The sequence below is a fragment of the Amblyraja radiata genome, chromosome 1, assembly GCF_010909765.2.
Source record: "Amblyraja radiata isolate CabotCenter1 chromosome 1, sAmbRad1.1.pri, whole genome shotgun sequence".
Lineage (NCBI taxonomy): Eukaryota > Metazoa > Chordata > Chondrichthyes > Rajiformes > Rajidae > Amblyraja > Amblyraja radiata.
In genome coordinates this window covers 99,299,093-99,323,429 of record NC_045956.1, presented here as the reverse complement: position 1 = coordinate 99,323,429, position 24,337 = coordinate 99,299,093, and the positions used below count along the sequence as shown (strand labels likewise).

The following is a 24,337-nucleotide window of genomic DNA, read 5'->3' as shown; positions in this document are numbered from 1 at the left end:
TGAGAACCCTGCTCAACCTCTTCACTCCCACACAAAGATGACCACATTGGTTTCTGTGGAGCCTATTCTCTCCCGAGTCTCTTTTTCCCTTAATATAAAATCTCTTTTAATTTGCCTTTACCTTGCCAGACCCATCTCATGCCCTGTTTTTGCCCTTCTGATTTCCTTCATAATTATACAACAATCGCCTATAATCCTCCAAGGACACAGTTTTACCCAGCCTTTGCTGGAGCCATGCGTCATCTGAGCCTCAATATCCCCCATTATCTAAGGTTCCTTACACCCTCTTGCCGTGCCCTGTTCTGATGGTCGATCGTCTACAGTCTGCCTACATCGTAAGTGTGACCACCTCATTAAAACTCTATGATGCGTTTGTTTTACCAGACAATCCAAAAAACATCCAGAACCTGCTGCATCTCTCGTTGTCTTATCTCCTTTAAACATTGCCCCTCTCACATTAAAGCTATGCCCTCTAGTCTTTGATATTTCCACCTTGACTGTCTAAGGTAGACAAAAGTGCTGGAGAAACTCAGCGGGTGCAGCAGCATCTATGGAGCGAAGGAAATAGGCAACATTTTTAGGGCCGAAACCCTTCTTCAGTCTCTGTCTAATCTGTTTGTGACTTTCATTATTTTATATACTTCTATCAGGTCTCTCCTCAGACTACGATGTTCCAGACAAAACAATCCACAAGTTAGTCTGATCTCTCCTTATATCACATACCCTCTAATCTAGGGAGCATTTGGTCAACTTCTACAGCCCCCTCTCCAATGCCTCCATATCCTCAGGCATGAGACAGGAAAAAATTGCAAAAAGAGGAAGAGAGATGGGGGTCCAGGGGGCCCTGTATGCAGAATTGTTTTGATAATGGTACCTTGAAATGACAGTTTTCTTGCCGGTACCCTTAATTTCTCGCAGGGAACCCCTCACTGCTCACGCTCACAGGGAACCCCTCCTTACATGTGCCCACACTCACAGGAATCCCCTCCTTACATGAGCCCACACTCACAGGGAACCCCTCACACTCACTCTCACTCACAGGGAACCCCTCACTGCCCACACTCACAGGAATCCCCTCCTTACATGTGCCCACACTCACAGGGAACCCCTCCTTACATGAGCCCACACTCACAGGGAACCCCTAACACTCACTCTCACTCACAGGGAACCCCTCACTGCCCACACTCACAGGAATCCCCTCCTTACATGTGCCCACACTCACAGGGAACCCCTCACCCTCCCCTAGGAAAATCTGACCACGCTGCCATTTTCCTGTTGCCGGAGTATAAACAGAGGATAGTTCGGGAAGCGGTAGAGACGAGGGACGTAAAGCGGTGGTCCGACCAGTCAGAGGCCATGCTGCAAGATGCACTGAGTGATGTCGACTGGAATATGTTCGAAGCAAGTTCCAGTGACGTCAGTGAGTTCGCGGAAGCAGTCACGGACTTCATCGCAACAGTAACCGACAACATCGTCCCCACGGTAAGGGTAAGCACCTTTCCGAACCAAAAACCCTGGGTAGACAGGTCTGTTCGTGTGGCCCTGAATGCTCGCACCGCTGCCTACAACTCGGGCCTGGCATCAGGAAACATGGACGTCTACAAGGCAGAGTCCTACCGACTGCGAAGGGCGGTGAAGGACGCAAAGAGAAGGTACAGAAACAAGATGGAGTTACAGATGGAGCAGCAGGACACCAGAAGCCTGTGGCAGGGGCTACGGATTGTAACCAACTACCGGAGCACCTCTCCCTCATCCGCAAGTGCCGGCACCTCCCTAGCTGATGACCTGAACTCCTTTTACGCTCGTTTCGAGAGGGGCAACACCACTCCAGGTCTGCCGACTATCGACAATACCGCCAGCGGGCTGGCGACCGAAGCTGAAGGGAGGAATGTGCACACATTCTCGCTGTCCGAGCACAACATGAGGAGGGCTCTGACACGGGTGAACACGAGAAAAGCTGCAGGCCCCGATGGCATCTCGGGGCGAGTACTCAAGTCCTGTGCTACGCAGCTAGCTCCAGTGCTCACTGCATTATTCAACCTCTCCCTGGACAAGTCCGTGGTCCCTGCCTGCTTCAAAAAATCCATCATTGTACCGGTACCAAAAAATGCCTCCCCAGCCTGTCTGAATGACTACCGTCCGGTGGCCCTTACCTCGGTAGTCATGAAATGCTTTGAGAGGCTGGTGAAGAAACACATCTGCGCCTTCCTCCCTCGGAACATGGACCCGTTGCAGTTCGCATACCGTCCGAACAGATCCACGGACGATGCGGTCTCCCAGGTCTTGCACACCGCTCTCTCTCATCTTGACAGCCAGAAGGGGGGCTACGTGTGGATGCTGTTCATAGACTACAGTTCAGCCTTCAACACGATAGTCCCCACCAGACTGGCCGGGAAGCTAATGGAATTGGGGCTCAACACCTCCCTGTGTGCCTGGGTCCTGGACTTCCTCACCGCCAGGCCCCAGGTAGTCAAGATGGGAGTGAATACATCGAAGTCCCTCACCCTGAGCACAGGATCGCCCCAGGGTTGCGTCCTCAGCCCCCTATTGTACTCCCTGTACACACATGACTGTGTGGCTAGGTTCAGCTCCAACTCAATAATTAAGTTTGCTGATGACACTGTGGTGGTGGGCCTGATCTCAGACAACGACGAGAAGGCCTACCGGGAGGAGGTGGCTGGTCTAGCACTCTGGTGCCAGGATAACAGCCTCCTCTTGAACATCAAAAAAACGAAGGAGCTGATCATGGACTTTAGGAGGGCACATCATCCGAGGACGTACACTCCATTGAGGATAAATGGGGATCCTGTGGATAGGGTGAACCGTTTTAAATATCTGGGAGTCCACATCTCCGAGGATATGACATGGGCATCACACGCCTCAGCACTCGTGAGTAAGGCAAGGCAGCGCCTTTACCACCTCAGGCAATTGAGGAAATTCAGAGTGTCTCCGAGGATCCTCCAGTGCTTCTACGCAGCGGCGGTGGAAAGCATCTTGTCCGGGAACATTACCATCTGGTTTGGGAATTGCTCTGCCAAGGACAAGAAGGCTCTGCAGAGAGTAGTGCGTTCAGCGGAATGCACTATGGGAACTTCACTTGCCCCCCTGCAGGAACTATACATCAGGAGGTGCAACTCCAGAGCCAACAATATCATGAGAGACCCCTTCCACCCCTGCAACGGACTGTTCCAGTTGCTACGGTCAGGCAAACGCCTCCGTTGCCATGCGGTGAGAACGGAGAGGTTGAGAAGGAGTTTCTTCCCAGAGGCCATTCGGACTGTAGACGCCTATCTCACCAGGGACTAACTCTACTGAACGGTTTTCCTTCCATTATTTATTATGTAAAAGAATATGTGTGTTATGATTGTGTTTATAGTTTGTTTGGCTGTTTGGTTGTTTGTCTTTTGCACAAAAGTCCACGAGCATTGCCACTTTCATTTCACTGCACATCTCGTATGTGTATGTGACAAATAAACTTGACTTGACTTGACACTCACTCACACTCAGAGACTCCCCCTTCAGCTCACCAGGGCTAACACACACACACACACACACACTCCCTCTACTTGCTTTAAAAACACTTATTGACACCAACAAGACCCCAGCCCTGCAGCCACTCCCAGTCCACTCTCCCACTGCCCTCCCCCGGGGGTTGCCGCTACCTGCACTCCCGGCACTCCACCTTGTCCCGTCCCCAGACGTCTCCCTCCTCTAATCACCACACTCTATTCTCAGTCCCGACCCCCCACTCTGCACCTGACTGACGCCTCCCTCCTCCAATCATCTCGCTGAATCATCATGTCCCGTCCCGCTCGATCATCATTCCCACCCCCACTGTCTTGCAGAAAGCCATTTATAGCGGAGATTTAGACAGATTATTTTGTTTTAACCGAATTTCAAAATCCGTGGAAACCCACGGAGAAATCTCATGCCTATATCCTTCCTGCAATGGAGAGACCTAAACTGCACACAATATTTCAAATGTAACTTTACCAAAGTCCAAAGAACTGGTAAGAAAAACAGACATATCCTGTCTACTATCCCCGCTCACCCTCCTTTCCCAATCTTCGAGCCAAAGTCTCAATACTTACTCTGGAACACTGAACTTCATCTCAACATAGTCTCTCTCAAAACAGCTGCTGCCACATGGCCACCCTACAAGTGCCTGACTTTAATTTATATACCATGTGGAGCAGTCACTCCCGGACACCAAGGGCTGCTTTTCAAAATCTCCCACACTGCTCCTCCTCTTAGCTGCTCACTTGCTGCCGAAATGCTAGAGGCAGATTGATGGAAAGATAGCTCAGGAATGGATAGGTTTCATGCACAAAAATTACACAGATAGGGAGTGGCAAACATATAACAGATGTGTTGTGAGGCATAAAGCAAGTGCAGTGGAAGGAGAGAGGAAGACAGTAATTTTCATGACATTACTAATTCGAAACAAAATTATAAATTCTGGAAACAATCAAACAAGCCAGTATGTATCTATTGGGTTGGAAACAGATGTATCATTTATAGTTAATGATTCTATAACATAATTGGTATATATAAAGAGATATAACACATTTTTAACAAATGGAGGGACAGGGTAGGAAAAGTAATAAAAAGGTAACGCAAAACACAGACAAGGTATGTAATATGAGAGATGTTGCCTTCTCTGCTGAATATTGCTAGCATTTGGTGATTATATTTCAGGTGCTCAGCAATGAAATGTTTAAATAAATTAAACTTTAAACCTTGCTAACCAGTTTTATTTCAAGAAATCAAGTAATACAATTCATCTGGACACTCACCTGTAAAAACAATGTTTCTGTATTGATTGGAAGTACTTTTTTTTCATATCTTCTAAAGGATCTTTAACAAGGGGACTGCGATCAACAATCTTGTAATTCCACGACTCTGGCCAAGGTTCCACATTTTCATCGATGGCATTCGCAATTTCTACATCATGAGGTGAAATAATCTGAGCTCCATTTTCCCAGTAAACCTGCCAATTGCCAGCAAACAAGATTTAATGCAAGATTCAAAAACATGCTCCAATGCCGGAACAGTTCAAACAGAACAGATCTGCACAATCTTAACAGTAACAAAGAATAATACCATTCCAATATATATTTTTTCCTTAAACGAACAAAGGCTGAAGTTGGGGACAAAGTCAAACGTGTCTAATTTGCAAGAAAATGTCTTGTGCCGTCATATCAACTGATCATGATTGTGATTTACATGATTCATAGTAAAGAATCATAGAAATAGGTGGTATTTAGCCCATTAAAACAATGCCAATCATTTTAGACTTGGGATATTTTAGCATCCACACAAAACCAAATGGTGTAGAACTACAGAAAAAGAGCATAATAATGCAAAGATAAAAAGAAAACAGGCCAATTCTTCAAAGACACATTGGCAGCAATGAATCATTTCTACAATTCAGTAAGTTATGAGCATTGCTGTTATATTCTTAACAGCAATCATTTAATAGTTCTCTGCACAGACATTAGGTGCATTATACACAATAAATAAAACTGAAGGACCTTACTACCTTTTTATCCCACTTAATTGTCATTGTCAGAAAGTTAAATGGTAGGGAAACAGGCATTCTTGCCCAACTCGTCCACAGCGCCAAGATTCCCCATTAAAGCTAGTGCCATTTGCCCACACCTACAGTATATCCCGTATCCCTCTAAACTCTTCCTGCCCACGCCTCAGTTATTTCAACTGGCAGTTCATTCCAAATACCCACTACCCAGTTGCTCCAGTTTCCTATTCAATCTTTCTCCCATGACCTTAAAACAATGTGCTCCAGTCCTTGATTCCCCTGGGAAAGAAACTATATCCATTTACTCCATCTATTCTCATGCCAGACTAACCTCCCCTTATAGCTCATTCCCACAAGTCCTTGTAAGTCTTCTCTCCACTCACTATGAGTATGGCACTAAAGTCTTAATTTAACAAAAGTTATAGAATGCAATATCATTTTATTTCATTGTCGGTGTACACAAGGCCAAGGAACAGGATGAAAAACATACAATACACTTAAATACTGCATGCGAACTCCTGGAATCCTCCATTCAAACATTTAATCTTGTGAATCTGCCAATTCACAGAGCTCTTGCACACTACTTCCATTTGCATTGCTGCACAATAACCAATTGCATGAATCATGGTCCTCAGTACTTTAGCACAAAGCTTTCAAACTAGTGATGTCCATGGGTAAAATTACATCTTGGACAAAAAACGGCATGATTACCTTATAACCATTATCCTGCTTGGGGTTGTGAGATGCTGTTACCATTATTCCAGCACACAGCTTCAACTCGGCTACAGTAAAAGGCTAGAATGAAGTTGGACAGAAATAATTATTAAGGAGGAATTGTCGGCATTTGTTTGTCGCAAACTATTAGCAGAAATTTATATTCAAATGAATCAACTGGCAAGTTTAAAAACTAATCTAGAGTGTATCAACATTAAAAATATTAAGTGAATTTATACAGATCACCAGATATTTAATACTAAACAAGTGCAAATACAATTTACAAAACTGAATTAGCTCCATTCGTTAGGTATTACATTTTACTGATAAACATTGATAAGTTTCTCGGATGACAATTAATTAAATTTCAAGAGGTTCACACATTGACCTGATACCCTTTGAAGCTGGAGAACTTCATACCATTTCGGATTTCTTGAAATGTTTTCTAAATTTGGCTTAAAGGCATCTTTCTCAGCTCTGAATTTTATCACATATTCGTTCTCTTCCAGAGATTTGAACATATTATTGATTTCATCATGTATATGCATTATTGAGATGATCAATGTCATCTTTGAGATTAGATAACAATTATCTTTCAACAAACACCTGCAATACATAATCTAGTCATTTACTTCAACATCACTTGTAGAACCTTGTTCTGTCCATTTCATCAAATTCTGCAGATACTTTGGCTATATCTCTGTCTGGATATCCCAAGGTCATGAAAAGACTCAAATATAACAACTTTCATGTATAGAATGCTTTTACTACGGCAAACACATCCAAAGATGTCTCAAAGGAAATATACCAAAAGGAAAAACAAACAAGCAACATGTGTACTTAAGAGGACAGAGGACCTAAAGCTTGTTCAATAACATGGGTTTTAAGTAGTATCTGAGAGAACAATGAAAGTGATTTAAATGTTGAAATTCTGAACAATAAGATGAGAGTTTTAAATAGGACCAGGTGCAAGTTAGGATAGAGAAAGAACTTTGAATGGGCTGAAATTTGCAAAGGATGCAAAGCAGGAGACCAGCCATGAGTTCCTGCAATAACCGAGTCAGAGATAATAAAAGCATAAAGGTTTCAGCAGGAGATGGACTGAAGCAGATGTGAAAATAGATCTTGGTAACTGACAAACCATCAGTCAAATGAGCCTCTGATAGAAAGCAATGTATAGCAACTTGGAGAATTTGGAGAGATCACAAGAGATTAAACTGATCAAGTGATTTCATATGGTATCGAAAAGCCCATTAGTCATTAATTAAATCATTAAATGTGAGTAAATTCTTAATTCCTCCAGGAGTCTTGTGCTGTTGTACGAGATACCCGAGCATACACATTCATGGAATTGTTTTTAAGATCCTTGTTATAATGATATTACTAATAATCATTTTTTTGTATGTTTTATGAATAATGAATTTTAAACTTTGGTGAGAAGGTTCGTTCGCTCATGTGTCAGACGACGTATAGCTCGCTGTTGGCTTCTCTCGTCGTCCAACATGTTGACAGAATTGGTCACCAGACGCGTCACAGAGCGCACCGTGTCATCGTTTCCGCGGATCGTCACGAGGAGGCTTCTGTCAGGATCCCCGGCGAGAAGGTGAGATTCCATTATGCATATAGTACTTTTTAAAATTCATCTCTATGTCCAGGGAGAATTTAAAGAGACCTTCAGAGGTTTTATAAAAGGAGTTATAATAAAAAGTGCTTAGATGCCAAAAGGAAATTTACAGAGAATCAAGGAAAGTTAGTTTATCCAGGAAACATAGAAAATAGGTGCAGGAGGAGGCCATTCGGCCCTTCGAGCCAGCACCATTATTCATTGTGATCATGACTGATCGTCTCCAATCAATAACCCATGCCTGCCTTCTCCCCATATCCCTTGATTCCACTAGCCCCTAGAGCGTAACGATGACTGCACTTGGTTACAGGGAAGATCAGAGTCTCAGATATTTTTCAAACAAAATGAACGATCTATGTCTGGCTATGGTCAAAACGTTACAAATATCTAGCCTGCATCTTAATCTGTTCAGAAGAAATAAACATATCTTCAAAATGGAACCAATGGCAGCTTTGAGCAAGGTCAATAATTCAGCTAGCCACACATCCTATCCGGTCCAGGAAACCTATACTTATCTTGGTCATGCTGTTACTTGGACCACTGTAACAGTTCACTTTGCTATCCAGTAGTCTTTGCAAAATGCCCTCACCAAAATGGTTTGCTATCAAATATTTGGAAAGTCCAGTCATAAAATTGTATTATTTCCTTTACTCTGATCAAAGGCTGGGTCAAGATCATGTTTATCATTTTTTTGTACAAGCCCTCCTTATCTATTAATTTGCAGATTAACCAAGTTTACATTGGTTGGTTTATAACCTCAAAAAAGTCACATCAGAATCCAGAATGTTAATGCACCTCTCAACTCCCTGCCTTTTAAACAAATGATTTCATATGATAAAAAAAGACAAATCATGATTTGAATTTGATAATACAATTTGATAATACAACATGATGGTGGTGTTCCCAAGAAATCATGTTTTCAAAGGGGAAAGGTGGGTAATGGGGCAACAGAGTTTCAGACTTACTACAACCAAGTTATTTTTTGCCATGCAGAATTTAAAAATAAAATATCTTTCTTGATAAATGTATTTTTATTACTGCAAGCTAAAAATACTAAGAGCTGGATGGTATGTTTTTGAAATGAATAATATTGCCCAATGTCAACAAACATAAAGGAGTCAATTTCAATGACCTCTCGTGGTGTATGTAGGTGAATATAGCAGTTGTGTTCTTAAGACACAATGGTGCCTGATTACTGCAGGAAGGGCTCAACAGATTTTTTTTCCAGTGCAGTTTTATTTCTGCTGGCCTGTTTCTAAATAATGTACGAGTTTCTCTAGATTGGATTGAAATTGCAATATATTCAATTAGTCTTGCATAATAAACTGTTTTATAATTCATCAATCACGCTTAGGTGTTGGGAGAAAAATTGCTTATATTTGCTTTGAGATAGTTTTTCACTGTGTGAATATTTATCATCTAAACCTGATAGTTGGGTTGTAGATGGCTTGCGAGCATCAGCGAATCTTGTTGCCAAATACAACAGGTCTCCTCCTGTAGAAAGTTAGTGAACTTTCACTTAATTAATCATTGCAACAAAAAGGTTTTATTTCATTCAGAAAAGCCAAGAGTAGGAACACACTTTGGGACTATCTTACTCTGTCCTTGAAAACCACTGAGATTTCAAAGTTTATTTACATCATGTTCATGGGAAGTTGGTTGTGAAATAAACCAACTATTTAAACTGGGGAGAAAAATACTCTTGAACAATTGCACTCCTCTCTGGCACCAATGGCTTTGGATAAACGATTTGTAAATTTCAGTTCATCTAAAACAAAATTGCCTATAGGCGGGGCGTGACCAACTTCCCACTTGTCATGCAATCAATGGCATTTGGCATTGTTAACCCCTACATTAAGCTGGAAAAACCCAAGATGAAATTCATGACCAATCTATGAATGGGTCAATTTAATCCAATTATTCTTATAGTCCCCCATTAAAGCAACTCAAGCCTTGCTATATTTTAATCCAATCTCTTCATTTATCCATTCTATTGTTCATATTCTACACCAATAGCTGAAAAACACGCTGACAATCCTTTCCCATTTGTTAATTCAAAACCTTGTTCTCCACTGCCTGCTTACTTTTCATTCTGACCTCTCCACTCAATGAAATAATTTCCCTTTCAGGATCTCATGTTTGCATGCGAGGTCAAACAATTAAAAAAAAAAAAATCATGTTACTTAGAAAATATTAACTATTATAATTTAAATCAAGACAGAAGAATGTTTCAAACTCCTATGTTCTGTCAAACATCACTCACAACCAAACAAAGGTTGGGAGTATCAGATAGAACAAGATACATACACATTGAACATGCACAAATTCAATGAAAACATACCACAAATGGTGTTGGGGTAATCTGAGAGAAAAGGTACACAGGAATACCCTGGCTGATCAGAACAGTGGCAGCATATTGGGCAAATCTGAAAAGTCACAAAAACAGGTTAACATAGCATTTTAAAACGCTAAGCAGATAATCACTTTTGATAAATTTGAACCTTTAATTAGAAAGAAGACTTAAATCTATTTCAAATGTCACAGTTTAAAATAATACCCCATTCAAAAATACTCACTTTGTATCAATATAAACTAATTACTAAGGTAATTTTATTAATGGTAGAAGTGTCAAAAGGAAATAATTTAGATAATCATACTGGATAACATTTACACAATCATACTATTCTCTCAATCAAATATGTGGCAAAAGTTGAAATGTGAACTAGATAATAAATGACATTCACATAGAAAAAAGATGTACCCATAAACCCATGTAAAAAGGTCTTAAAATCAGACAGAAATCAGTACCAAGTTCATTTTTAGCTATTTGTTCCAAAATGAAGGTATACTTATGTTTCTGTGCATAATTTGTACAGGTGTCCAAAGTATTTTACCAACCAGCACAGCCAATGTGTCAAAATATAATAGTCTATTCCCAGACCCAGGTCAAAAGACCTTGAGAAAAACAAAATAAATGCAGTTGGAAATACCATTATTAAAATAATATGCCAGATATTGGCAGTAGTTCTGCACTGAACTGAAGACAATTTACGATATGCTGGCAAGTTTAAAGGCTTTGATGCAAACATTGAAGTCCAAAGGTTACTGACAGGGCCTTGCCAAACATTTCCCAACTGCAGACAAAAGTAGGAAAGCCTGCGGATGTAGTAGGTACGTTGCAAAACGTACCTGAAGCGTCGCTGAAAATCTGTCCCAGCCCGTGTGCGCGATTTTGGCGCCGTTTAGAGGGGGGCGGTTTTAAAACGCGATTTTCCCTAGGCTGTTCAAATCAAGGTTTTTCAGCCTAGTTAATTATTAACGAAAAATCGCTGGAAGAATCCCTCGCTTGAGCTATTATTAGTTTTAAGGGCTTTATTAAATTGTTATAGTAGGTTAAAAATTAACCTCTAAACCCCCGACCGCCGGCAACCGGCCGGATCTCATGCAGGGGAAAACAGAAGGTAGGCTGTTTATTTTTACGTTAAAAAGGGCTTCTTAAGATCCCTTTATACAAAGTTTAATGTTGCGAGTAGCTAATTTTGGGCCCATTATATCCCGCAGTATTTTTCTGGGCATTTGAGGGTACAAATCTACCGCAATGTGAACGTTCTAAACCAGCGCATTCACAGGATCCCACTAGAAAGCTGATTTAAATGGACTTTAATTTACAGCAATTAAACACTAAATTCCTTCCATTTGGCCTATAAATTAATGTAAATGAGATTTTAAAATCATGTTTTACTGTGAATTATTTGTCAATATTATTTGGACACTTAGGCTATTTAAAAATGTTAATCATTTATTAAGAAATGGATGGATGTTTAGATCTAGTAATTGAAGTTTGAAATTAGCTACAATTAGGTAACTAACTAATTATATGCTTTAATTTCAGGTCATCCAAGTAAGATTATTTTATATTTGTTTCAGAATGCTTCAATCTATGATAACTGAAAATTTCATTCAGTTCTCTTAATTTTTAAGAAAGTTATGGGCTTTTGACTGTCCACGATCACAGCTTTTTTGTTATGTCCATAGAAAATCAATATGGAACAAGATGCTAATTTCCGAGTATGAAAATGGCCATAACTTTTTAAATGCTTGAGATATGAAAGTGAATTAGGTGTAAAATTAAACTTATTTTTATGCTTTATCTGATGGGATAAATTGCAGACTTGATTTTTAAAATCTCAAAATTTTGTAACATTGCTAATGTAGGAAGCCTGAAATAAAATCAGAAAAGTTCAGCAGGCCAGAAATCATCTGTGGAATTGGGTCAACGACGTTTCTACAGAAGTGAAAATGGGAGTAAACAAATTAGCTTTGAGCTAGTGACATCCATGCACTGCAAACCTATAGATCCCCTGTGGTAGTCAAGAGTAGTTTGACTACTACTACTAGTATCCTGCAAGGATGTCATTCAATGTACCCAGTTACTTTGTCTCAGTGGCAATTGTACACATCAGATTTACCACACATGCATCTGCAATCCCTTCTTCTTGAAATGTGGCTTCTCTTCCAGCATCATTGATAAATCTCCTGACTGGCCACCTGTTACTCTACTTTCTCTTTCACCGCCTTGAATGAACATCGATAGATTTCCAAAGATAGACACAAATGCTGGAGTAACTCAGCGGGACAGAGAGCATCTCCAGAGAGAAGGAATGGGTGATGATTTGGGTCATGTCAAGTTAAGTCAACTTTATTTGTTACATATACAAACAAGTGCAGTGAAATGAAAGTGGCAATGCCTGCAGATTGTGCAAAAACTACAGAACAGCATAGACCAGAATCAGTATTTACATTTTAGAAAATCATTTTTTACAAGAGACACAACAGTAAATTAGTGCAGTAAATTAGTCCCTGGTGAGATAAGAGTTTACAGTCCTGATGGCCTGTGGGAAGAAACTCCGTCTCATCCTCTCTGTTTTCACAGCATGACAGCGGAGGCGTTTGCCTGACCGTAGCAGCTGGAACAGTCGTTGCTGGGGTGGTAGTTGCTGGCTTCGGATCTGCAACTCCTAGTGTATAGGTCATGCAGGGGGGCAAGCCTAGTTCCCATAGTGCATTTGGCTGAACGCACTACTCTCTGCAGAGCCTTCCTGTCCTGGGCAGAGCTGTTCCCAAACCAGTTTGTGATGTTGCCGGACAAGATGCTTTCTACAGCCCCAGAGTAGAAGCACTGAAGGATCCTCAGAGACTCTGAATTTCCTCAGCTGCCTGAGGTGGTAAAGGCGCTGCCTTGCCTTACTCACCAGTGCGGCAGTGTGTGTTGTCCATGTCAGATCCTCTGTGATGTGGACTCCCATGTATTTAAAGCAGCTCACCCTATCCACAGTAGTCCCATTTATCTCCAGTGGTGTGTACGTCCTTGGATCTTGTGCCCTTCTAAAGTCCACAATCAGCTCCTTAGTTTTTGTGACATTCAAGAGGAGGCTGTAGTCCTGACACCAGAGTGCCAGGTCAGACACCTCCTCCAGGTAGGCCTTCTCATTATTATCGAAGATCAGGCCCACCACCACAGTGTCATCAGCAAACTTGATGATGGAGTTGGAGCTGAACCTGGCCACACTGTCATGTGTGTACAGGGAGTACAGTAGGGGGCTAAGGACGCAACCCTGGGGGGATCCTATTTTCAGGGTGAGGGGGTTGGATGTATGTCTTCCCATCTTGACCACCTGAGGCCTGGCAGTGAGAAAGTCCAGGACCCCGGCACACAGGGGAGTGTTAAGCCCCAGTTTCAGCAGCTTCTCAGATAGTCTGGTGGGGACTATTGTATTGAAAGCTGAACTGAAGTCAATGAACAAGTCTTAGTCTGAAGAATGGTCAAGACCATTCTTCAGCCTAAGAGTCGGGGAAAGAGAAACAAGGGATATAGACGGTGATGTAGATATAGAACAAATGAATGAAAGATACGCAAAAAAATAACAATGGAAAAGGAAATAGGCCATTGCTAGCTGTTTGCGAGGCGAGAACGAGATTCCACCACATTCTCTCTCCTCTCCCCTCCCCCGCCCCCCCCCCCCCCCCCTCCCCCTCCACTCTTTTGAAGGAACTCTAGTCAGTAAGCTGCCCTAGACTGCTCTTCCATCTTCAAAGTCTCTCCCACCCTCATGGCACTTTTCCATTCAATCACAGTAGCTTCAATACCTGTTCTTTCACAAACTGTTCTTCCAGACGGATTTGTATTTTGCTCTTTTGGTCCAAAGGCCTGAATTCAATATTTATAATGTGACCTCTACATTGCAGAAAACAAAGAGATTGGGCAATTGCCTTGCAGAACACCAACATTCAGTCTGTAGTAGTGAATTGAGCTTATTTTTGCTTCTCAGTTTAATTCTATATTCCACTCCCATTCCGACCACCTCATCTATGGCTTCCCACACATTTATAATATTGCATCTGAAAGTCTGCAACATGCCTAATTGGGACGATTGCAGTTCCACAAGCTTGTTGCAGCCTTCTGGACTCAACATCAAATTCTTTGGGTTGTTTGCTTTTATTTTGCCCATAACAGAACAGACCAGGTCATCCATCTGTGCTATTGATCAGTTCACAGGGACCTGAAATCCAAACTCTGTTTCTCTTTACAGTCCTACCTGACCTACTGAATATTTTAGGCATTAGAGTTTTATTTCAGCAAGCCAGCATAACCAGATATTTAGAAACATAGAAAATAGGTGCAGGAGCAGGCCATTCGGCTCTTCGAGCCTGCACCGCCATTCAATATGATCATGGATGATCATCCAACTCAGTATCCTGTACCTGCCTTCTCTCCATACCCCCTGATCCCTTTAGCCACAAGGGCCACATCTAACTCCCTCTTAAATATAGCCAATGAACTGGCCTCAACTACCTTCTACGGCAGAGAGTTCCAGAGATTCACCATTCTCTGTGTGAAAAATGTTTTTCTCATCTCGGTCCTAAAGGATTTCCCCTTTATCCTTAAACTGTGACCCCTTGTCCTGGACATCCCCAACATCGGGAACAATCTTTCTGCATCTAACCTTTCATTTACAGAGCTTCAGCGGCCAAGATAAACCTGGTACAACTATGCATGTCATTGTATTGAGGAGGGAACTCTTTGAAAGTAAGGTTATTTTCTTAAACACATATGTATGGAAAATTGAAAATATGCAGAAAGTGAATTAATTCCTGCACTTAAAGTAAACTTCACCTTCGACTACTGCTTCCACTGGGAGTGTGGGCACGAGCATCAAATCCAATCACTACACCTCTGTTTTTTACATCTGAAATTTTTTTTTCCAGATAACGACACAACCCCTGGCAAGAGATAAAAATTATTATTGGGCAGACAAATGAGTTCCAACAAGACTTCTACATTCAGTATGCAAGCTTATCTTTGGAAATGATGCATACTAGCCCATGGCTGCTAAAAATTAATTCTGACGGTAATTGATTAAAAAAATTCCAGTTCTATTTACATAAAGATAACATTGCAAAACATACAAATGAACAGTTCAGAATATTTAGAACACCTCAGCTTACGTACTAAATGCAGTAAAGCACAGCTGATGTTGCAGCCAAATTCATTGCAGCACCATAATAGTCTCTTGCTGACTTCCAAATCCGTTTAGTTTGATTTCCAATGTCCATACTTTATTATTGTTGGAATCATACTATTATCGTCACTTAAAATTGCTCCTGATTTGGTATTATTTACTCTCACTTTACCCTTTTGTAACTGTATTTTTCTCTTATTTTGAGTAGCTTCACCCTCCTCTTTGGATAAATACATTTGAGCTATCAGTACCTGTACTTCCTTCCTGCTCTCTTATAAGTAAATAATATAACACTTCCACACTCAGAAGTTGATTTCACTGTCACTCGATGATTTCACTATTGTAACCGCGTGAGGTTTCTGGGATACGCTGTTTGTACACAGATTAAGAGGGAGAGACTAAAACATAGGTAGACTATTGTGCATGGAACACTAACAACACAAAACATGAAAAGCAAGTGGAGGCTGGGATGAGACATGTGGTGACACAGTGGCAGAGCAGTAGAGTTGCTACCTTATAGCACTAAAGACCCGGGTTCGACGCTGGGTGCTGCCTGTGTGGAGTTTGTACATTCTCCCTGTGATCACATTGTTTTTAATCGAATGCCCTGGTTTCCTCCCACACTCCAAAGATGTACAGGTTAATGGATTAATTGGCTTCAGTAAGATTATGAATTGTCCCTAGTTCGTTGGATAGTGCTGGCATATAGGGATCGCTGATCGTCACGGACTCGGTGGGCTGAAGGGCCTGTTTCATAATCATAATAATACTTTATTAGCAGAGTATGTTTTGCAACATACGAGGAATTTTATTTGCCATAGTCATAACAATAAAAAGTAACAGAACATACAAAATACATTTTAACATAAATATCCACCACAGTAACTCCTCCACATTTCTCACTGTGATGGAAGGTGAAATAAAATACAATCTCTTCCCTTCTATGTCCTCCCATAGTCAGGGGCCTCGAGCCTTCTGTTGATGGGACGATCTTGGCTCCCTTAGCCTGCAGCGTTGGGCCCTCGCGTCGGGGTGATCAAGCTCCTGCATCGGGGGGGGGGGGGGGGGGGAAATCTCAGCTCCCCCGCAACGGGCGATCTAACCCCGGGTCGGGGCTGGTCGAATCTTCTGCTTCATTTGGAGCTTCCCGACATCGGTCTCCACCCGAGACTGCAAGCTCCTCGATGGTGAAATCCGCAGGCCACAGTTGGAGCATAAATCCCAGGCAAGGGATCGGCTCTGATGGTAAGTCCACGTCCCCGCAGTGGTGCTCAAAGTCAGTCCTGCACAAGACCCCCAGCTCCATGATGTTAGGCCGCAGAGCGACCGGAGATACGATCCGGAAAACTATCGCATCTCCGGCAAGGTAAGAGATTGAAAAAAAGTTTCCCCCGACCCCATCCCACCACATAAAAAAAACCAGAGAACATTAAAACAAACTTTTAAAACACTAAAAATAACAAAAAAAGACAGAGACCATTGGCGAGGCTGCCATCGTGTGGCGCCCCCTGGTGGAATTCCACATTATATCTCTAAATATGAAGAGAAAACAGGAATATTTCTATAGTTAGACTGGGTGTTTCAAGTGCTTTAGCAGGGAAACCCGATTGACAGTTACCAATGAATGTGACATTTTTAAACTGAACTTTCTCATTTTCTTCTTTAGTTTTAAGTTGGATTGATTTGTGAGTTTTAGCACCACTCTTGAACATGACCCTCTGACAATTCAAAGGAAGAAAGTTGCTAATTTCATGCCAAATTCTGCTTCTAATTAATCTTATAATTGATCAGTGAATCAAAGTAATAGAAAAAAAAGTGCATAACAATCTAAATCATTATACAGTTAATAATTCAAGTTGCTTTATAAAAAAAAGTGAAACCATTCGCAACTGATAATCACACAACGATTTGCAAACAGAAAACAGGGTGATCAATAATCAGCTTTGTTAATCCTGCTGACGATGTCGGACTGAAGCAGCCACCATTTCTGAGAATAATGCCAAATAATATTTTGCATTCAACTGAGCTGACAGAAGAGACCACTGGTTTACATCAGGTGATGGATTAGTAAGGTTTTAAAACACTGTATCAACTCATTAAAACAACTCATTAATATCAGTGCAATTTGTCATCTCGCCATGAATCCAGCTTTCACAGAAAGTCAAATCTGGCTGGCTGCTCTTGAAATGGAGGCGCAGTCGTCTTTCTTACAGTTTGGCTTTCTTCCCAACCAATTGTTCAAGCGCTTTTGATTGCAACATGCGCCTTAATTTAGTTCAACAAAGAAACTGACAAGTTACTAAAGAACCTTGTACTAAAGAACAGTTTGGCTTTCTTCCCAACCAATTGTTCAAGCGCTTTTGATTGCAACATGCGCCTTAATTTAGTTCAACAAAGAAACTGACAAGTTACTAAAGAACCTGTGTTGATTAATTGCTTCACATTATAGGAAATACAAATATACCAGACAATGCACTTCCAACTCTACAAACTGACTAAATGCTTCTAAAACTTAATAGTCACCTCCAAACTATATAGAGCATATTATAGGTCAATACCATATTTGTGTTTGTGTTATGTGTGGGGGGTTGAAACAGAGCTTTCTGTCTCTCTCTTCGGGGGAACGCGACTTTCTTGTCGTATCCCCCTTCTCTGCCTCCGTCTGCGCTGAGGCCTAATGGCGGAGCTGGCGACCTCGAGGCTCCGGAGGCAGAGCCTGTCAGGACTCGCCCTGGGCTCGCTCCCGTGAGTGCGGCCCGGCTCGGGGCTGGAACGGCGCTCCCGTGAGGGGCTGAGACGCTCTGGTGAGGGCGGCCCGGCTCGAGGGTAACGGCGCTCCCGTGAGGGCGGCCCGGCTCGAGGGTAACGGCGCTCCCGTGAGGGTGGCCTGGCTCGAGGGTAACGGCGCTCCCGTGAGGGGCTGAGACGCTCACGTGAGGGCGGCCCAGCTCGAGGGTAACGGCGCTCCCGTGAGGGCAGCCTGGCGCGGGGCTGAGACGCTTCCGTGTGGGCGGCCTGGCTCGAGGGTGGAACGGCGCTCACGTGAGGGCGACCCGGCTCGGGGCTGGAACGGTGCTCCGGTGGCTGAGACGGCGTTCTGGCGGCGGTGGCCTGAGTCCGTGGTTCGGCCGCGGGCCAGTGGACGACATCATCAACAGCTGCGTCCGCTGGACTGGAGGGCGGCAGCTTCGACCACCCCCGGGCCGCGGAGTTTGAACCGGCCCGTTCGCGGAGCTCGGTGAGCCGCGGGACTGACTTACCATCGCCCGGTGGGGTATCGCCTCAGCGCAGAGGGAGAAGAGGAGGGAAGAGACAGCAGCCCTAAGATTTTTGCCTCCATCACAGTGAGGAGGTATTTGGTGGACTCACTGTGGTGGATGTTAATTTGTGCTTACTGTCTGTTCTCAAGTTTATTATTGTATGTATGGCTGCAGGTAACGACATTTCGTTCAGACCGTAAGGTCTGAATGACAAATAAAGGATCTAATTCTAATATGGGAAACAACTTACCTGGGTTGTCTGAATGATGGTCAGGTCATTCATGCACGAAAATCCTGGTCCCATGGCAGACCGTATTCCTGCTGTTCCAAACAGCATCCTGGACCCAAAATATTTTTCAAGCTGTTCAAAGTTCCCCTCACAGTTCTGCTTTCTGACTTCCGCCAATGTTTTAGGATTCTAGAAAAGCATTAAAAAGGTTCAAAATGTGTTAGGTAATAGTATCAAGCAATACTTTAACTAGTAACAGAACAATATCAGTGATTCTTCTGTAAATGTTCGAAAAACAAAATACCGATTATCAATTAAAGAGTCAACATTCCATACAAGGTAGAAACAAAGAACTACAGAGGCTGGTTAACACATAAAAGAACACGAAATGCTGGAGTAACTCAGCGGGTCTGGCAGCATCCCTGGAAAACATGGATGGGTGACGTTTCGGGTCAAGACCTTTTTCAGACAGTCTGAAAAAGGGCCTCGCCCCGAACCATCACTTATCGATGTTCTCCAGGGATGCTACCTGACCTGCTGAGTTACCCCAGGTTTGATACACCGATTAGAAAAGTATTAATTTATATAAGTTAAGAAAACAATTTACTACAAAAGTAGACACAAAATGCTGGAGTAACTCAGCGGGACAGGCAGCAACTCTGGAGAAAAGGAATGGGTGACGTTTCTGGTAGAGACCCTTCTTCAGACCCGAAACATCACCCATTCCTTCTCTCCAGAGATACTGCCTGTCCCGCTAACTAAAGGCCCTGTCCCACTTTCCCGAGTTACTCACGAACTCTCCCGAGTTTTCCCCTTGATTTGAACTCGGGGAATGTCAGGTAATGTCGGTAGCTAGCCCGTAGGAGTCCGTAGATGTTTCGTAGCGGCTCGTAATGCCAGCCGTAGGAACTCGGGGCATCAGGTGAGTCGGGATGTTTTTTCAACATGTTGGAAAATGTCCACGAGTTAAATAAATAGCCCCGAGTACCTACGAACGGCTATTACTGTAATTCTCCGAGTTCGAATCAAGGGGAAAACTCGGGAGACGGGAGGCTGCTAAGGAAGATGAGAGGCCATGGCATCAAAGTGCAGATACTAGCATGGGTATCAGGTTAGCTGGATAGCAGAAGGCAAAGAGTGGCAATAAATGGGGCTTTTTCTGGTAGGCTGCCAGTGACTAGCGGAGTTCCGCAGGGCTCGGTGCTGGGTCACTGCTCTTCACGTTGTACATCAATGATTTGGATGAGGGAATTGAAGGCTTTGTGACTAAATTCACGAATGATACGAAAATAGGTGAGGGGTAGTAAGTGTAGAGAAGGCAGGGACTGCAGAAGATCTGGACAGGTTGGAGAGTGGGCAGAGAAGTGGCAGCTGGAATATAATGTCACAAAGTGTGGGGTCATGCATTTTGATAGTAGGAATAAAGGCGTAGATTATTTTCTAAATGAAGACAGACTCCAGAAATCTGAGGTGCAAAGAGACTTGGGAGTGCTGGTGCAGGATTCCCAAAAAGTTAATCTGCAAGTCGAATCAGTAACAAAGAAAGCAAGCGCAATGCTAGCATTTAATTTTAAAGGGCTTGTATACAAAAACAGGGCTGTCATGCTGAGGCTCTACAAGGCGACGGTCAGACCGTATTTGGGATATTGTGAGCAATTTTGGGCACCATATCTGTGGAGGGATATGTTGTCTCTGGAGAGGGTCCAGAGTAGGTTTACAACAATGATCCCAAGAGTGAGTAGGTTAAACTATGATGAGTGTTTGATAGCACTGGGCCAGTACTCGCTGGAGTTTAGAACAATGGGGGGAACCTCATTGAAATGTACAGAATAGTGAAAGGTTTGGATAGAGTGGATGAGGAGAGGATGTTTCCACTAGTGGGAGAGTCTAGGACTAGAGGTCATAGTCTCAGAATTAAAGGACATTCTTTTCAGAAGGAGATGAGGAGAAATTTATTTAATCAGAGGGTGGTGAATCAGTGGAATTCTTTGCCATAGAAGGCTGTGGAGACCAAGTTAGTGGATATATTTAAGGCAGAGATAGATATATTCTTGATTAGTACAGGTCAGAGGTTATGGGGAGAAGGCAGGAAAATGAAGTTAGGAGGGAATGATAGATCAGCCATGATTGAATGGCGGAGTAGACTTGACTGGCCGAATGGCCTAATTCTGCTCCTATCACATGATCTACAAGGCAAGATGAGCAAGTTTGCTGATGATACAAAAGTGGGTGGTTTTGGAGATAGTGAAGATGGTTCTGAAAAATTGCAGCAGGATCTTGATCGATTGGCTGGGTGGGCTGAGTAATGGTTGATGGAATTTAATACAGAGAAATGCGAGGTGTTACATTTTGGGAAATTTAACACGGGCAGGACATACACAGTGAATGGTAGGGTTCTGGGGAGTGTTGTAGAGCAGAGCGATCTAGAAGTGCATGTGCATGGCTCCTTGAAGGTCGAGTTGCAGGTAGATAAGGTACATTGGCCTTCATCAGTCAGAGTATTGAGTATAGAAGTTGGGAGGCCATGTTGCAATTGTTATAAGACTTTGGTGAGAACATATTTAGAGTATTGTGTTCAGTTCTGGGCTCTTTATTATAGGAAATATGTTGTCAAGCTGGAAAGGGTACAGAGATTTATGAGGTCTTATCTTGTTGATGTGTATAGTCATGAGAGGAATAGATCAGGTAGGTGCACAGTGTCTCTTGCCCTAGTAGGTGAATCGAGGACCAGAGGATATAGGTTTAAGGTGAAGGGGAAAAGATTTAATTGGAATCTGAGGGGTAACTTTTTCCACACAAAGTGAGGTGGGTGTATGGAATACGCTGCCAGATGAGGTAGTTGATGCTGGGACTATCTCAACATTTGAGAACCAGTTGGACAGGTACATGGATAGGACTGGTTTGGAGGGATATGGACTATGTTCCTATTTATGTTATGGAAGTGGAAATAAACTATTTTAGTGATATTTGTTTATAAGCTCATTCCAGGTCAATTATATATAAAGTTATGAATAATCTGATTCATAAATGGACAGATGGGACTAGTGTTGCTGGGACATATTGGTCAGTGAGGGCAAATTTGGCCGAATGGCCTGTTTCCACACTATATGACTATGACTCTAACCCCAATAGCATGCAACCTATTAATTTATCAGAATTCCCTAAATTCTATCCACGTTTCTTTATAAACAAATGCAAGCATAGTTCCTTTAATTCACTAACATTAATTTAATTTAGTGATAGAAATGATGAGCAGCATTCACAGTAAAGGGTACTATGGAATAATTAGTGACCAACCCTTTTCCTGCGTTCATTCATCCCAATTAATAAAATGTCTTTGATTGTAAGATTCTAATCAGTGTAATCTCTGGTCTTAGATACAGTGCATATACAATACATAAGCAGAAAATACTGGTAACATTCACAGCACCTACCCTAACAATGAACACTTTCTAGGAATAAAGGCATAGAATAGATCATCAGCAGAACTATCATAAAACTGCTTCCTTCCTCAATAAACTCCATTTAATATTGGAAATGTATCAAATCTTTTTGAAGTCAAGCACTTCCAAATTGCCAAGGTTACAAACCACATTGACCATCGTTCCCTTCTGTTTACCTTCAAACTCAGGCCTTCAATGCAGGAGTAAGCCGTTGACCGTTTAATTGAAAATTAGTGGGAAAACATGGAAGTAAATTCAGATTAATAAATGGACGCTTGCCAGAGATGAGAAAAGTTCCCACCATTTGTCCACATATTTGTTTTGGAGTGAAGGGACTTCAAAGATTTGCATCTGCTACCGACATAAAAGAGAGGAAATAAACCATATCTCGGAGAGAGAGATTAATTGCTAGGAAGAATAGATGGCAGTTGGACAAGTGCGAGGTGCAAGGCAACAGTTTGCGGTAGGAAATACATCCAAAGAAACGAAGGTGTTCCCAGAATGTTTCTGAACGGTGACGGTGCAGGAAGACTCGTTCACTTCACCTTGCCTCGCCCGGAGCCCGCACACCGTCCACAGCAGACCCGGCCTCCTCACCTTGTCCCACTCCAACCATTGCACGATCGCCCGGTCAAGATCATCATTGGTGGTCATGCTGCTGCTGACCCCGGCCGCTGCTCCGCTGTTGATCCCCGGCCACTCCTCTCCTGTCCTCTCCGCTGCTGATCCCCGGACACTCTCAGCTGCTGCTCCCGGCCACTCCTCTCCGCTACCGCTCTCCGGCCTCTCTCAGCTGCGCTGCTCCCGGCCACTCCTCTCCGCTGCTGATCCCCGGACACTCTCAGCCAAAGATCATAGCTCCTCTGTGATCTTTGCTCTCAGCTGCTGCTCCCGGCCACTCCTCTCCGCTACCGCTCTCCGGCCTCTCTCAGCTGCTGCTGCTCCCGGCCACTCCTCTCCGCTGCTGATCCCCGGACACTCTCAGCTGCTGCTGCTCCCGGCCACTCCTCTCCGCTGCTGATCTCCGGCCTCTCTCAGCTGCAGCTGCTCCCGGCCACTCCTCTCCGCTACCGCTCTCCGGCCTCTCTCAGCAGCTGCTGTTCCCGGCCACTCCTCTCCGCTGCTGATCCCCGGCCTCTCTCAGCTGCAGCTGCTCCCGGCCACTCCTCTCCGCTGCTGATCCCCGGCCTCTCTCAGCAGCTGCTCCCGGCCACTCCTCTCCTCTCCTCTCCGCTGCTGATCTCCGGCCACTCTCAGCTGCTGCTGCTCCCGGCCACTCCTCTCCGCTACCGCTCTCCGGCCTCTCTCAGCAGCTGCTGCTCCCGGCCACTCCTCTCCGCTCTGCTCGCCGCCACGACACTGCACGGCTGCACTCGCGCTGCCCACCGGCCAATCAGAGCCCAGCCTCCTCGCCCGTTGACCAATCAGCGCCCAACGCTTCGTCCGCCGACCAATCAGCACATTCTCTCCAGCAGATATCAACCAGCGTCATGCTGACCAATCACTGGCGGATTGTCCCGCTCCAACCAATCAACGCCCGGAACCACTGTATCAATCGAGAGAGACAAAAATAGTACAACTCAGCGGGACGGGCAGCATCTCTGGAGAGAAGGATTGGATGGCGTTTCGGGTCCAGACCCTTCTTCAGACTGAGCGTCAGGGGAAAGGGAAACGAGTGATATAGAACAAATGAATGAAAGATATGCAAAAAGGTTACCCGTGGCATGTGAAAACGAATTACAGGCAATGCGACTCACTTGGATGGGGAGGATTGCGAGGGAGGGGCTGAAAGGTTTACATGAAGTTAGAGAAATCAATATTCATACTGCTGGGTGTTTGTAGGGTGAAGACGTGAAGGTAGTGCGACTTGGGTTGGGGAGGGATAGAGGGAGAAGGAATACCGGGGCGACCAGAAGTGAGATAAATCAATATTCTGTCCTTATAAACTGACCAATAAGCTGTCCAAGCAAAATATGAGATGCTGTTCCTTCAATTTGTGGTTAGTGTC

At 43.5% G+C, this 24,337-nt stretch overlaps 1 protein-coding gene across 5 annotated transcripts in view; it reads right to left on the bottom strand.

Annotated features, from left to right (window-relative positions):
- The window catches only part of pgm2 (phosphoglucomutase 2), a 45,673-nt gene extending 22,043 nt beyond the window's left edge, over positions 1–23,630 (bottom strand). The window contains exons 1-8 of one of the 5 annotated variants that reach the window (XM_033026784.1): positions 23,491–23,630; positions 23,289–23,310; positions 22,927–22,993; positions 18,908–19,075; positions 15,052–15,158; positions 10,219–10,303; positions 6,251–6,334; positions 4,797–4,990 (exon numbers count right to left, since the gene is read on the bottom strand). In XM_033026784.1, coding sequence (XP_032882675.1) covers positions 4,797–4,990; positions 6,251–6,334; positions 10,219–10,303; positions 15,052–15,158; positions 18,908–19,075; positions 22,927–22,983 — 695 coding nt within the window. In that variant the 5' untranslated portion in view covers positions 22,984–22,993; positions 23,289–23,310; positions 23,491–23,630. Of the gene's footprint in view, positions 1–4,796; positions 4,991–6,250; positions 6,335–10,218; positions 10,304–15,051; positions 15,159–18,907; positions 19,076–22,926; positions 23,015–23,046; positions 23,134–23,288; positions 23,413–23,490 lie in introns of those variants that run through there. The other 4 variants (XM_033026765.1, XM_033026793.1, XM_033026775.1 and 1 more) reach the window with 4 other exon arrangements.
- Positions 23,631–24,337: the final 707 nt, after the last annotated feature.